This window comes from Charadrius vociferus, unplaced genomic scaffold, assembly GCF_000708025.1.
Source record: "Charadrius vociferus isolate BGI_N301 unplaced genomic scaffold, ASM70802v2 scaffold147, whole genome shotgun sequence".
Classification (NCBI taxonomy): Eukaryota; Metazoa; Chordata; class Aves; order Charadriiformes; family Charadriidae; genus Charadrius; species Charadrius vociferus.
In genome coordinates this window covers 7,076,136-7,092,159 of record NW_009649570.1, presented here as the reverse complement: position 1 = coordinate 7,092,159, position 16,024 = coordinate 7,076,136, and the positions used below count along the sequence as shown (strand labels likewise).

General features: G+C 39.5%; 2 protein-coding genes across 2 annotated transcripts in view; one reads left to right on the top strand and one right to left on the bottom strand.

Annotated features, from left to right (window-relative positions):
- The window catches only part of MDH1B (malate dehydrogenase 1B, NAD (soluble)), a 9,147-nt gene extending 8,529 nt beyond the window's left edge, over positions 1–618 (bottom strand). Inside the window, exon 1 of the mRNA XM_009890249.1 lies at positions 540–618. Coding sequence (XP_009888551.1) covers positions 540–618 — 79 coding nt within the window. The remainder of the gene's footprint in view (positions 1–539) is intronic.
- Positions 619–633: 15 nt separating this feature from the next.
- Positions 634–12,559, top strand: FASTKD2 (FAST kinase domains 2). Its single transcript, XM_009890248.1, has 11 exons — positions 634–1,317; positions 1,727–1,830; positions 3,335–3,443; positions 4,983–5,106; positions 7,442–7,581; positions 7,867–8,039; positions 8,429–8,589; positions 9,602–9,823; positions 10,752–10,836; positions 11,873–11,987; positions 12,440–12,559. Exons 1-11 carry the CDS (start codon positions 634–636, stop codon positions 12,557–12,559), a joined length of 2,037 nt encoding a protein of 678 aa, XP_009888550.1.
- The last annotated feature ends 3,465 nt before the right edge of the window (positions 12,560–16,024 follow it).

Here is a 16,024-nt window from a genome sequence, read left to right as displayed (position 1 = left end):
CCCGGGCCGCGGGGCCTTGGGCCCGCGCGGCTGGTACCGTACCCCCGGGGCAGCGTTCCCAGCGCCTGCAGAAAACGAGGCCGCAATCGAGAGGCTTTGCCCCGCCGGGTGCTCTCGGCCCCGGGGGATGGCGGCAGGGAGGCTGGGGCAGGCTGTTGGTGGCCGCAGTTCTGTTAACCGGAGCTGGAGGGTGGCAGTGACCCACCAGAGCCCTGCCAGGAGACGGGTCTGCGTGGAGAAACGCCCGTCAGGAAAAGACTGTTCCTCCCGGCATAGATCTTGGTTAAAACAGTCGAGAGGGAAAAGTTGACACCCAGTTGACACCTGCGTTGTGTTGAGAGCTTTGACTAAAGCGTAGGAGTCACACATAAAAGTCCGTCAGCAAATCAATTTCCAGGCATCTTTTTCCAAATATTTTTTTCTTTTTTTTTTTTCTCCTGTTAAAGATGAGCATAGATTTGACAATTGAAACTTTAGGAACTGAAAGTCTGGTAACTAATCCATAATTTTCAATTGTTTTTACAGATAAGTGATCTTACGCAGTTTCTCCAGGACTGTTATCGCTGGTAGAATTTCATCGGATCCCTTACTTTGAGTTGGCATTTCAAATGTATTCATGAGACATTAGCAAAAATGAATAATAAAATAAGTTATTTGTTAAATACTGTTAGATGCATGCATAGGTGCAATTCTGTGCTGACTTCCAAATCTTCAGCCACAACAAGAAAACATGTTTTATCGATTGGCAGATACAGGGATCCCCTGGAAAATGTGAACTTCAGGAAATTATTTTTAAATATTTCTCCTTCGCTGCTTGGATCACCTCTTCGTTTTCTGTCTCAAAAGATAGATGCTTTTAGCACAGGTGCTAAAGTACAACCAGAGAAGAGTACAGAGGCTTTGGTGAGTGTGCAGGCTCCCCATAGCTCCTCGGAACTTGAAAAGTTGGATGATTCTGGGAGTTTCAAAGAGAAGCATGTGGTGGATCATAGTGACGCATTCTTTAATAGTCTCCAGAAATGTACCTGTCCTTGCGATGCACTGGACTTGGCTGCAGAGTCTGCTGTTTCCATTAAGCACTTCACAAACTGTTTAACTACGGTATGGAAGCTCTTCAAAAACCTCTCTGAAGATCAGCAGCGTTACGAGAAGCAGCTGATCTTTGAGCACCCCGCTTTTGTGAAGCTTTGTCAGCAGCTGCTGCGGGACTCTAGAAGGATGACGCGAGGTGACCTGGTGTTCAGTCTGCATGCCGTGGTGAACCTGGGTGTTCCTCAGAACACTCTCCTCGTCCAGACTTTGGTGAGGGTCTGCCAAGTAAGTATCAAAATCCCTCTTTTCTAAGTGTGGGCTGAATCCTTGGGGCTCACTCTGGGAGGCTGTGCAACATCAGAGAGAGTTGGGTTATGTCCCTGGTGTAGTCTGATGTTCCATGGAAACAGGGCTCCCATGGTTAATTTGTGTGTACCTCTAATTTCCTTCATTTTTAAAACCACTGCCTGATTTCATACAAATTTAAGAGAGAGGTCTCAAAAGTCATTACTGTTTTCAAATCAACTAAATTTGACTGATGTGAGACCTTGTAGGTTACGGCAGAATTAAAGCTTATGAATTGACTCCTAGTGAAAGAGAAGATGGCGGGTACAGATTAAGGGTGGTCAGTTTTTCTTTTATGAAACTTTTACTGGTCTGAAGGAACCTGACATTGTGAAAACTCTTTTAACAGGAGAAACTCAATCAACTTGATAACCGATGTATCTCAGTTTTGGCGACTACTTTAGCAGGGCTGGATAAAGACAAGAATGTGAGCGCTCTTCAAGCTGGATTACAGTGAGAAAAAAAATCTTTCACGTGTTCTTCATATTTAAATGTTGTTTGAATATATGTCTTTTAGAAATCACAGAGGGAGTGTCTGCACATAAAAGAGATACTGTCCTTTTAGGACGTAAATGATAGTATGAGATAACAGCCATACAAGACAGTGATTTTTGGCATTGTCTTTGCAGTTTCAAGCAGAAAGGCTTCCGATGGCAGAGGGTGCTAGACTGCTTTGCAGGGGATTCATATTCTGACTCCAGCTCTACCACTGTGGTTTTTTTGTGATGTTGATCAAGTCACTTCGCATATCTATGCCTCTGTTTTATCTGTGTGGAAAGGAGGTAATGAGACTAGCTTACTTTGTGAAGTATTGTGATTTTTCATAATGAAAAATGACATTGAACAGCCAGGGAATATTTTCTTTTAATTTACTAAGTAAAAATTAAGATGAAGGCAAGTTTAGACTGTATTTGTGCGTCCAGCAAGGCCTTCTCTGTAGTGCTGTATCAGAATAATTTCTTTGGCTGTAGTGATTTTTTTCTGGGTCAGTGAGTTTTATGTGGGTAACCAATCTGCTCACTCCCATGAGATTATTTTTACTGAGACTGTCAAAAACCTTGCCATGGATCAGGACTTTTGGTCCTGTGCCAGGTTCTGAAGGTGGATGTGTTACTGATAGGCAAAAACCAGGTTCTCCTGGAAGCTCAGGTACACAGTTCTTGTAAGTTGGTAGAAAGCAGGAGATCCATCTACAGCTCTTTCTTTGTCTTGATGTCTGGAGTGCTTGCCCATTTGCAGGAAGCTGCATCTGCAGGGGTGAATTTCAGAGCAGTGCTCTGCCTTAGAAAGTGACATTTCGTATGTTTGTAGCTGTGCAGGTATATTTAAGGGTGATTCAGACATAACAATTAAAATACATCCCTCTGAGCCAGAAAAGGAGGTGCTGGGAATGCAGAATTCCTTCATCTTGTGCTTATGATCCCTCTGTGTTACGATATCCCCTTCTGTTCCTGCAGGCCACAGCACTGCTTGTTTGTTTTTTTTCCTCACTTGCAGCAAGTTGTTGTCAGTGTCTGTCCCCGAGTTTCCTGGCTGTTTCAGAGGTTGCTTGCATGTAGACGATTCTGTGATAAAAATGTGCAATTTTTTTTTCTGCAGAAGAGTGTTAATTCCTTGAGGCTTAACACCACTCATGTCTGCACAGTCACATGTGCAGTCTGGTCAGGTGCCCCTGTTGTTAATGTATCAGCAACAATACTCATCTATCAGGATAACATTAAGAAAGCATATGTAATAATTTCCATGTGTAGAATATCTGTGCTGCAGCCACATCATGTAGAGTTATGCCAGTCTTGCAAAAAAGAGGTGGGAGAGGAGCAGGGAATTACAGCTTTAACTTGGGAGTACATCAGTGAGGGAGAATGGGGGTACCCTACCTATTTCTGCTGAAATGAGGAAAGCTCCATTAAACAGTTACTCTCTCTAGCCTAAGGTGTTGTGTGTGTTTCTTCATCAGATTACTAGTGGAGCAGCGCATTCCAAGTATCAGAGACATCTTTATACTGCAAAACCTGATGAAATGCGTGGGAAAAGATGCTCCAGTCTTTCTGAAAAAGAAATTAGAGGTAAATTTAGTTGGAGGCTCATGTTTATTTTTACAAAGCCTGTGCTCTTGCATCGTTTATAAATTGTGTGTGGTTCTTTTCAGACACTCAAAGAGAAAATATTATAGAAAGGTTAACTGCGTTTGCTATATGAATCATAGTCCATCTATATCTGCAAGAAAAACTTAAATTAGGAAGCTGGGAATATCCAACCATGAAAGGGGGCAGAAAGCAATGGAGGTGGTACAAAAGGAATTGAGGCAGCAAAATAGCAGTGCCCTCACCTCTTGTTTGGGTTAGTCACATGGTATTTCGTAGAAGCATTTGCAGGCTGTTCCCTGATCCCTTGCCCAGCTTGTGGCTGGAAGATGAGAAGACAGAAAACTTGTCTGTGATGGGGCTGTGTCTGGAAATGGTACAGGGCTAGAGGACTGAGGGGAGTGAGATGCCAGTAGAACTCGCCTACCTCATGGCTTTGTCTTTCTGTGTATCTGAAAGGTCCCCTGGGAAATACAGTGGTTGGGAGCGGGCCGTAGGTTTTACGGCAGGGTGTACTGGGTTTTGTCCCCCTGATTTAAAGACACTTTTTGAAACCTTTCAAACAGGGCTTGCTAGTGTTTTTGTCACGTAGCTGAAGGGCTCTGAGGTCAGAGTTTGTAATAGCATTCATGAGGAAGTGAGGGAAGATACCACTGATGGGAAACTGGGCAAGAACAGAGCAGCGCCGGGGGCTCATGCAATATGTTAGTTGTAAATAAATCGTAAAACCTTGGGCAAAGTACCACTTTTTACAGGATGCTGAGAAACTGGCTAAAGATACAGTGGAATACGGAACTGAGAGGAAATTAACATTTCCACTTGGTAACTGAAGGGAGCTCTTAATTTTCTGAGCCTACAGGGTGCTGTTTTTAATACTGTGTAATTTCTATTGTAGACACATTTTATATTTAACCTTTGATATGCATGCAGTAAGAGTATTGTATTTTAATAGCCAATATACTTTGTAGTCTCATTTTTACTGTCATTTATATCAGTCTAATTACTGCTTCGATAAATGAAGTCTTTTTTATGGCATCAGAGCTGACCTTCTGTGCCTTAGTCTGCATTTGTAGCTGTACACCACTCAGCGTGCTATTGGATCACTTTGAAGGCTTACAGCTTTCACACACTTCCAAAACAGTAATTGGGGTATTATTTAATAAGTCATCTGTGCCCATTACATTTCTGCTACTTTTTTAAGAGTTGGTAGAAGATACATATTCACAGTATTTGGAAATGAGCTTTACTGAGACTTCTTCCTTTAAAAAAAAACATATAAAGGCAAATTGCTGGGAACTTGCGTTGTGACACAGCTCTAGAATACTTGATCTGCTATAATTGTGTATTAAGAAATTGAGAGTAGTTACATTATGCTTTTGCTGTTTGTTGCTCTTTTTTCTTTCATATAAGTCTGAACAGGCTAACGAATTTGGGAAAATTTTGGTGAAAATGCCTTCACCAGAAAGCAGTGATAATATACCTGAAGAATGAAGGATTTAATAAACTCTTAATTCACTTTAGATGGCCGTTTTGAAAGAGATAGACCATCTGACTTTCCCGAATGCTCTGCGTGTGTTTTTGGCTCTTGTTGCAATGAATTATTGTTCCATTCCAATCCTGAATGCCTGCAGTAAAAAGATCCAGGGTAAGAAAAAAATACGTTTATTAAATTTCCCTTCCTTATACCAAACTCTTCCTAATTATTGTCTCATCTCCCTTTTCTGATTTCCTTTAAAACTCAGGAAACATCTTTGTTTTACAGGATATTATAGTACTGTGGAGCCATTTGACAAGCAGCAAGACAGAAAATTACTGATCGATAATGAAAGCAAATAGCTCTGGTCATCTCTGCTCTTCTTAGCATTTACCTGAATTACGTATTTTTCTTTGCATTTTTGTGTACGCAGAATTTAGGAAAAAGAATTTAATTCTAGCAAGAAAAAAAAGATTTTAGATAAACTTTTGAAACAAATTGACTTGGAAGTGGACATCTTACAGGATGGATTGGTGGTGTAGTGTGATTAGTTGCTAAACTAAAGGGAACATAGTGTTTCCCTGATTAACTGGGTTTAGTTATTGAGTGTTACTTAATAACTGAACTCATGCTGCAGTCCAGAAAAAAATTAAATCAAAGCTAATGTTTTTACTTTTCTCCATACCTTTACAATACGTTTCTTAAGTACATGGCGTCTGTATGTATTGATTCACACTTTACATAGGAAGTTGTGTCTAAAAAAGCATTAAGATAGCAAAGTAGCATTCTTAACATAAATGAACTAGGAGTGTTTGGGCTGCTTGTACAGCCGGTATTGTCCTGATTGTTCATATGTGTTGGGACATGGTCTTCAATTACACATACTGGCTTCTCCCGTAGAACCTTCAACACACTCAGTACACAGGCTAAATGGCATACACAGAGTTAGCAGCCGCTTAGTACTTTTTTCTGCTTTTTTTTAGTGCATGTTCTCAGGACTTACATGCTGCACATTGTGCAAATGTTGCTCTGAGGACAGAGTAATTTCTGGACAGAAATGACCCCCAAGTAGGGGGTTGGACTAGATGATCTCCAGAGGTCCCTTCCAACCCTAACCATTCTGTGATTCTGTGACCCCTGTCAGAGACTGGAGATGGAATAGGAAGAGGAGGGAGAGGCATGCTTTGGGGCCCATGGGGCAAAGGAGTTCTCTAGCAGGTTTTTCAGGTCTTGCGCTGTTGCTGGGGCTCTCAAGAAGGTAGACCCCTCTCTCAACTCTGAGGACCTGACCAGAATCATAATAACTGTGTACTTTGTAGGCACTTATTGAGTTAATTTTTGTAGCAGCAAGACAGTGACCCAGTGGTGATAATAATTTTCTAATTGTGCAGAAGAGAGATTAAGGTCAAAGTGTCCAGTAATATGCGATTTCATTAGCCTATTTTCTTTAAGAATACCTACCATTATAAATCACTTTATTTGATGCATAGCTCTCATTGGCTTCCATTGCAGTTGTTAGCACTTCAAGAAATGAGGTAGCAGTATTTTATGCAGAGCCTGGAAAATCACTGGGCACAACTCAGAGCAGTTAAATTCAGTTATTTTCCTGCTATCCTCTTGAGTCCTCTGGAGAGGAAAAGATAAAGGCTAGTTTTGATGGGTGCTGATGCTACTACTGTAACTACAGTCTTTTCTCTTGCAGTCACTGTCTTATGACATGTATGCCCCTCATTGCAGCAAACAAAGCGGGATGTTCAAGAGAGAGCATTTTTCTTCAGTGCTTAATCTTTTTCATCTCACGAGTAGGTCCATCTTGTGTGGCAACTAAGGCAGCAGTCCTGTGCAGAAGTCTTTTGTCATCTGGCCCTCAATCTGTGCCATCGCGCTTATACGCCAGGAGGTTACGTTAGGGTTCCATGTTTTCCAGTTTCGCATACACTAATGCTTTAATGCTTGACAACCTTTAGTGCTTTTTAGACATAGATTCATATATGTGGTTTCTTGCCGTTTTGTAAACCCAAATTTGGAAACAATGTAAATTTCATCATGTGCTAATATCCGATTAATCAGCAGCTTTAGATCCTCCTCTTTGTTACTTCCTCAGCTGACATGGTGGACAGCCCAAAGGCTCAGTCAGTACTAAAGGGAGGATTAAAGCTTGAGGATTTCCGTGCTGAGTGCAGGGAGGTGCTGAAAATCAAGAATCCTGGAAAAGAAGATGTTCTGGGAACAGAATCTTTTTGCTTCTTACGTTAATTTGTCTCCATTTGCTGATTTATCCCTTCTAGCTTGATCCTGACTCAGTTCAGTTTCTTCTACCTCTCAGTTTCTTTGTGTGTTTTAACTCAGTTGACTTTGCCTAGCTAGTCTCAGTCTGTTCCACAGTTCCTTATCTGATTTTTTTTCCCTCTCCTCCATCCTTTAGCCAAACCAATCCCACAGTGCCTCCAACCTGCAGTTCCCCTCGCTTTGTATCATTGGTACTTTTTTGCTCTTCTGTTAACAGAGAGTGTTCACGATGCTTCATTTCGGCAGTTAATTCTCATTCTGGAAGCTTGCTACAGTCTCCAATACCGTAATGTAAATCTGTTTTCAGCAGTAGCAGACTATGTTAATTCCACTGCCTGCCTTTGGGACAAAAGACAGGTGAGTTTGAGATCAAATAATTTATAGTGGTACTAGTAGAATATGCAGTGCTTTCTATCTTACCTTTCTTTATGTTTGTGTTTGAACATGTGTTTTTAGGAATACCAATCTGATGAAGTTGATATAGTTAGATTTTTAAAATGCTTTTCCATTTATTGATGAATAACAAAATAAGAAATCGGTGTTATGGTTTGAAAAAATTGCTTTCATTAAAAATGCTTTTTATTAAATCAACAGGTAGGATCGGATCCACTTTTGACCTTATAAAACTATCTTTTCTTTCAGATTTTCCTTTTTCTTTCTGCCTTTGAGGCACTTGGCTTTCAGCCTAGTGAGTTGATGGGTGTTTTTGCTGAGAAGGTGACAGAAGACCCTGAATTCCTCAACTTGAAAAACCTTTTGATTGTTCTTCGAGTGTATTCACGACTCAACTATATTCCCAGAGGCCAAAAGCATCTGTAGGTTTTTATTTAGAATGCCTGATAATATGTTATGTAGTCGTTATAGAGTAATGTATGGCAACTAGTATTCAATGTCAGTTGTGAGAGAGTTCATAATGCTGTTTTATTAATCTGTAAGGGAAATTTGCTGTGTCTTTTCACATTTTTTCTACATAGGAATTTTTCTCTGTAATTGAAAATGGAGACCTTGGTTCTAGACTGACCGGGCTACTAAATCTGTTGATATGTAGCTGTATCCTCAAAGAAGAATGAAAAGCTAATGTTAGATTACACAACATATGATTATACAAGATAGTAATGATTTTAACTTGTTTTTTTGTTTGAAATCTGTATTTTATATAGCCTTAGTTGTGTATTTATATCCTTTTCTTCTGCTTTTGGAAAAGGTTTTTTGAGACTCTTCATAACTGCTTGAATAAATACCTCCCTCAGATGTCCAACACAGAACTGCTGAGGGCAGTGTATTCACTCTGCATCTTAGGATATCTTCCTCATCGCGCGCTTGATGAGCTGCTACAGAAGGACAGCAGGAATGAAATACTGTCAGGTCAGGCCTTAATTTGTCATGTTCTTGTTTTAAAAGGGATAGTCTGCATCTGTACATAAGTTGTTACAGTTGAGTTTGAAGAAGGCAAACATGATTAATATTAAATTTGAAGTCCTCAAGACAAAGCTAACGTAGTCATGGTGATCTAAGTGATCTGTTTCTGCACTAGGGCATCAGGATTATTGCCTTGGGCCCCATGGTAGCGACAGTTTAATAGTAGGTGTGCGCATGGAGATATCTGAATATGAGATTTGTAGAAATGGTAGAAATGTGTGAGAGCCAGGAGTTCTCTCTTCGACAGATGTTCAGGCATTTTTAGAAACACAGGAAGTCCTAACATTTGTACACCAACTTTGGTACCTGGAATCATGAGTAAAAGGGTTTTTTTTGACTACTTTGAGTTATAATGAGGAGCATGGAATGGTTTATAGTAGAATTTGGTTTCCACATTACAGTTCTCTACAGCCAGTAGAGTAGTTCAGTGGAGTAGAAATTCAGTGTGGAGTGAAACACTGTGTCTTGCTGTTGAGTCTGCTATGACTGAACCTGAAAGCTGTAAAGCTGTAATTGGTTAGAGTTTGTGCAGCTTTGTACTCTTAAAGTACAGTTTCAAAATTATGGCCAAGTCTGATATCCCTTATTTGTTTTATAAATAGCCTTCTAGTTGTCTGGATTTTATAAATGATTTTTATGCATGCTTTCTCATTCCATGTTCTCCTAAAGTCTCCTGTAATAACTGGCAACATGCACAGAGCTGTGGTACAGTAGAGGGGAAAGATTGGATAAATGGGCAGGTCCCAGCTGTAGACTTTGATATTTTAACTAGTGAATTGATGGTGTGTATTTAACAATACATTGAAGGTACTCAATAATATTCAGTGAAAAAACAATTGGGTTTTGATTCCTGTATTGAAATTAGTTTGCTCTGACGGAACAGACTATAAATGATAATAAAATGAAAAATTCTGTGAGATGATACATTGGGTGAAATATTTTTTGTGTGCTTTTTTAGATGATCTTTACCAAGAACAAAATGAAATGATGCTTCGTTGTGTGAGAACATGTATGGAACTTGATAGCCCTTCCTTCAAAAAGCCTGCATTTGTGCCAACTGAGAATTCGTCCTCATTAGTATCTCTTAATCTCAGAAAGGCTCAGGAGGCACTGATAGAACTTCTGGGAGATGAGAACATGTTTCAGCAAAACGTTCAGCTGCCATATAAGTATCATATTGGTATGAAGCCAAATTACTGTCATATTCTTTTTAATGTAGATTTATAATCCCCCAAATAACAAGGTGGTAACAAATTTGCATAGGGTGCAAGTGATTAAAAGTGTAACACTTAGAAGACATGGTCTTAACAAATGATGTCTTTGATTGGTGAAACTACTTTCTAGTATGCTTCTGTTAAAGTATTTATGTCAATTTACTAAAACTTTATGATTGCTCTTATTTACAAAACTGCTTTGGACTTTTTGTTAAGCATCAGCTAGCAGATAATAATTGTACATATATCCAACATGGCCAACACAGCCATACGGTTGACATGTTGGTACTGAATCACATTAGTGATTCAGCCTTCTTTTGTTCTCTGACTTGTTTCTTCTCTAAAGCTCTGTCTAAGGTTTGGGTTCTACTTTCATTTATGAAATTGGATATGACCTTCTTTAATAGGTGATCATTTCATAAAGTTTGGTTTCTTTTATATTTTGATATTGCTTATTTTTTGCCAGTCAGTCAGCTTACCAGTTTTTCCGTATTTGCAATAATTTTCTTCATAAATATTTCTAATAAGGAATTGGATTACAGGAAAATCTGAGTAGGTATGACAGACTGTGATCAAGACTATATTTTTAAACTATGATTTCACTCCCATAAAGTTGTATCTACAGTTTCCAAAAACAAATGTGGTGTTTTGTTTTGTTTTTTTTTTTTCTGGAGATGTGAAAGCTATAGCTTTTATATTGGTTCCAGGGAGGGAAAAGCCATCAGTAATATGAAAGTTACTAGAGAACAGCAATTAGAAACAGAGCAGTGATGGTGTCTGTTAACTTTTTCAAATGAACTGTTAAGTTAAAAACAATTTGAACAATTAATGTTCAAATGAGAACATTAATTGTAACCTCTTGCAGTGTTAAATGTTTTGTTGTTTTGTTTTCAGATTTTGAAATCAGAATGGATTCAGAGAGAAAGAAGGTGCTCCCAATATCTGCAACAGATGATCATGCTGACTCAAGTGTTCAAAGGTGTCTATTTTGACTGCATACTAGTTTTATTTGTATATATTCCATACAGTTACTTCTAACTAACTTGTTGCTTGTGCTCACTGAAGTACACAAAAATTGCCATGCCAGTTCAGAGCAACAATTAATCCAGCTCACTACCTTCTAACAGAGGCTAAAACTTAACATTTCAGAGAAAGAGGCAGGAAACATCACCGTACTCTGATACCCTTGTAATGGATACAGGTTTTGAAGTATGACTGAAATCCTTTCCAAGATATTGTTACATTACGGTTTTAAAATTCCAAGTATTTGCGTATCCAATTAAACATTGTTATTCTCTTAAGTCTCTAAGATGTGCATCTCAATGATATGTTATGGCGATTAATTCAGCTGCTGAAATATAATTTGAATAAAAAGGATCATCATATCCACATTTTAGGTGATTAATTTAATCTTGTGTAGAAGAATGACCTCTGAGTAACTGAAGTGGGACATATATCATTTAAGTAATGCTTAAGTAGAATTGGGTAATACTTAACATTTGTGTGCTGGTTTGCTGCACAGCAATGTATTTTGGATAGTTTGCTTTTTGGGAAAAGGAGAGTGAGTGAGTTGTGTAACAGAAACTCACTGTCAGGCTTCCAAGGCATTCAGCTTTCCTCACACTCCCAAGTAGGTTTTTACGGCAGGAAGTAACTGATTCTGAATATTAGCAGAGGTTCAAAGTAAATTCACAAACTGTCAAAAGAATGTATAATTCTGAATGATCTATTTCCTGCTCATTGGGGGAGAAGTTGAGATCTAAGGACTTAATTCTGCTCTAGGTGTTTGAGTAGGTGCTGGTACTTGTGTGAAGCTCACAGAAGAAAAGAGGATCTAAATTGCTTAAGTCTGGGGAAGGAAAAGGATAATGAAATTTGTGCAGTCCTGATATTTTTGCCTGGCAGAAAGGCAGCTATATATTCTGCAGTGTTAAAGGACATAGTTGAATCATTGTCTTAAAAATGTTTATTCTGCATTTGTACAATGGAGTCTTCCTTACTCTTCTTGGTTGTAGATTGGCTTTTCTCTTTGTTCCTCTGTCTGCCTTCTGTGTGGGTACAACACACCCCCAAGGGAAGCTGGCAATGAAGACACGGCATCTAAATAAACTGGGCTATCATGTGATTCTGGTAAGAAGAGTCTGTTATTCTCTCTGTTTCAATCCTGTTATCAGCACAGTGATGAATGTGTTTATTTGGTAGAACAGGCCCTGTAGGGAATGGTGAGCCTTCTCCAGAGTGGTAATTGTACATCATCTCTACTTAGAAGGTAGTGGTGGTGTCACTAGGGAGGAAGGACAAGAAGGACTCTAAAAGACAAGCTATCACTTATCATTATCAGCGAAATAAACACAAACATAGTTCAGAAAAAAAATAAAGCCACTGAATTGCTTTGTACCTAAGAAACCTATGTGACTTTGGCTCATTTCCCTTATTTTTATGGAATGAATGATAGAAGTCAAATTGTTTTCAAAATACAGCTACTCCCTGGGGCCTTCCCATCACCGAGTGTTTGGTTTGTGGGACAGGGTAGTTTGCTAGACAATAGAACTAATGTACCCTTGGCTTTTCCTTTCTTCCAGGTCCTGAACAAGAAGTTTCAGGAAATGACAAATGAAGATGCAGTTGAGTTTTTGAAAGGAAAAATTTATTCAGAAAATTCTTTGCCTTTTTCTGAAGTGACTTTGCAGGATAATAATTAAAATAAACTAACAATCCTGATATCTTTCCTGTGTAATTAATGTAAGGTTTTAAGGGAAGGGATAAGCAGTTTTATATAGAACTGGCTACTCCAAAGCATTACAGATTGAGAAAAGTTTGTGAAGTGAACAACGTCTGCTGATAGTGGTTTGGGTTTTTTTTGTGAAGTGGGAATAGGTTTTCTTTAGTGAAAGGAACTACATAATTAATCCAAAAAGCATCCTGACATCAATTGCTGTTGAAATGTCTTCATTTTATCCTCACTTTGCTTCCCCTCCCTCATGCCCCAAGTCAAATTTCTCTCTTGAGCTGGGTCAGGGAAAGGAAATGACTACTTCAAGTGCTGTTGGAACCTGGCCTGCAAATACGCTCTAGAAGGTTTCCCCCCAACATCCCACCCTCACCATCCCCTGTGTTCTTTATGCATAACTATGGATGGTAAAGCAGTAAATAACTCAGCCTGAGAGGTATATTAAAAGATCCAAAGTTACATGAAAAGTTTCTGAAGAAATTAATCTCACCCGGTTTTTGGAAGTTCAGGCCGATAATGATTCTGTTAGCTGTATGCTTTTTCTTTTGAACCTTTTGTTTCACTGCTACTGTAATAGATTTTGAGACATCTCGCTACGGGAACACAGGTCTGGCATGTCTTTATAAACTGACTCCTGCTCTCTATTTCTGCTATTAGTGTCTCCACAACTATTTAATGAGGTGTTGCAATACTCAGATTTGTTCATTACATAAGGCGATGCATCTCCAGTGGCCTGTTATGTAGGGGTGGAATTGATTATGTTGGCAGAGTCTCAGAAGTTCAAAGCAGCTTTGGGCCTTTGAGCTGAATGAAGGAGCACAGAAAACTGGTACATCTTTTCTGTTCTTGCTAACATTTACTGGTAAAATCCATTTCTTGTGCTGGAGTTGCTGAAGTACTTAGTAAGAGCATTGGAATGCTCAAAATACATACATTTGCCAACAACAGCTTGCTTATTTCAGCGGTGTAATCAGATCTTCAGTCATAATTTTGCTCTATTGTAGCCACAGCCCAGTCGGCTCCAAGGGAACCAGCAATACTTTCTACAGTGACCGTGTGCTACCTAACGGTGGTGCCCTTGCTTCACTTGCTTCATAAGCACCATGTTCTTTGTCTTTCTGGAGTGGCGTGGACACATGGTTAAGGTGTTACAAAGATGAGAGAAGAAAGGCATTACAGTGATGAGATAAGGTGAAAAGAAACAATGTGCTTAAAAAAAATTCACTGCCCAACTTCTTGCAGAACACGCAGAAAGAATATGGTGCACATTTATGAAGGAAACTGCAGCAAAACAAGTGTCACAGCAGTCTGGCATAAAAAGCAGAGCGAGCTGTTCAGCATTTCAGTCTCTGAAATGCAGCACGTGCAGAAAAACAGATTTGATGCAATTGTAAAACTTGACAACCAGAACAGAGTTCATCTGCTTGACTTGATGAGAAGTTTGTTATGCCTCCTTTTTGGATCTACTACTTTAGGAAAGCATTGTCTGTACAAATTCATCCATGAAGCAGACTGGCCAGGGCCATTCTGATGTTCTGAGCTGGCCGACTGACTCATGGTCCCAGTCTGTGCTGGATGAGGTCTGAAATACTCTGTACTGGAGAGCGGGGTGGTGCATTTGGTGCTGTTCAAAGCTGAAGCCCTACAAACCAAGCTAATGCAGTGTCAGCTGCTGCTCTCTCCTGAGCTGAGAAACTGCTTCCTCTGCTTTGAGCTTTTCAGTCGGGTCCTTGGTAGCAGGTACGTAATTCCCATCTCTTCAGAGACCAAACACCAGGCAGGGAAGTATACTGGCTTCTTGGGTACCAGCAGCCTGGACAGAATTAGCCACCAGTGGGCAAAAAATGGCATAGCACATTACATTAAATTAGCTGATCACCACCGTTTGCTTCTTTTTTAAAACACCTTACGAGTAGGTCGAAACTTACACAAGCAGGATGGAAGTGTAGTAGTCTGCCACAATTACCACCTTGCTTATTAAAATATCTTGCTTTATGCTACCTCTAATTTAAGTCATTACTGTCATCTACACTGATTCATAGTTCCAAGCAGTAGGTAGGTGCTGTCAGAGAGACTTCAAAGGTGTGGGTTTCCTGAATCTTTACATCTGCTAAAAAGCTCTGCTGCAATGTCTGAAATAAACCCAGGTTTCTCAGGTGTCCAATTCATGTAGTAAGGGAGATCTAATCCCCTGTTTTGTGCATTATAATCTGTGTTTAGAATACCATTCTCCTCTCTGTTCTGAATCATGCTTATTAAAATTAGTGGGAGACTCACAATGAAGATCAGCAATAATTATTTTGCTCCTGTAATTGTGGGTTTTGTCACTGCACAGATCACTCGGTGCAAAAGGTGCAAAATCCCCTTTTTTAAGCAAAACAGACACTAAACAGATGTTTTTAGCTGACCTGCCAGTGAGGCTAACAGGAGATGCAAGCTGCACCTTTCTCTACCATTTTCACAGCCTGCCTGCAGACACAGGAACATGTATTTCTAACCTTTATTCGTGCTTGGAACAGTTTGCAAGTGTAGTGGCTGGAAATTTCTTCTGAACAAGGAGTGAGGAACCAGGAAGTTGAATATGGCTTTATTTCGTACAGCCCATGGGTGTATCTTGCTAATGGATGGAACCCAGATATTTGCTGTGGTGTTTTGACTCACTAAAGGTATTTCAAGGGTGTATCCAATCTGTAGCAAGGCCAAGGTTCTCAACCCCGTGTAAAGTGAAAATAGGTAATTTATTAAGTAAACTAAATTGCTGAGGGAGGGAAGGATCTTCAATGAATTGAAGGCTTGTTAAAGAGGATTAAGTACAGGGCTTAGAGTAATTACGTACATAGCTATGACTTAAAGACAGTGGACTCAGCTGCACAGAGCAACCTTATATTTGACAAGTTTCTTGTATGAAGGGAGCATATTTTATTCCTGGGCCACAAAGACATGTGAAAAGTAGATCCGTACAAATCTTTCCTTCATTCTGAGCTGTGAAATACTGGACTTAAGTATTTGTCCTGCTAATCTCAAAGAAATAGATAGTGCCTTTTATGATCCCTGTTTTTTCATGCTACTTGCTGTTAGACATTTTTTGACTCATAAATCTTATCTTCTTACAAAACAGTACAATGCCATGATAAAGCTGGCTTATCTGGTAAATATTTCCCTCAGAATAATGCTTATACTGTCCATCCTTTCGATTCTCCAGGTCACCTGAAGGATATCCACATACAAAAGGGTGACACGCTCAGATTATTGTCATATATCACACAATCAATAAGGAAACATTTTGAGAAGGATTTACAAATGTAAGTTAAATAGCAAACTTCACTGGCCCAAGGATGATGTTAAGCATTGCAGGATGTGTGAACATATCTAAAATGAGAGCAAGAAACAGGAAGGCAGAAGATGTGGGCTGCAAGGTTCAAGAAGGCTCTTACAT

Bases quoted from the DNA above. Each gene is read 5' to 3' on its own strand.
- FASTKD2 (XM_009890248.1), top strand. From the start codon at position 634: ATGAATAATAAAATAAGTTATTTGTTAAATACTGTTAGATGCATGCAT. The intron at 1,318-1,726 runs GTAAGTATCAAA...CTCTTTTAACAG, and splicing joins CTTTGGTGAGGGTCTGCCAA to GAGAAACTCAATCAACTTGA. The intron at 8,040-8,428 runs GTAGGTTTTTAT...CTTTTGGAAAAG, and splicing joins CCCAGAGGCCAAAAGCATCT to GTTTTTTGAGACTCTTCATA.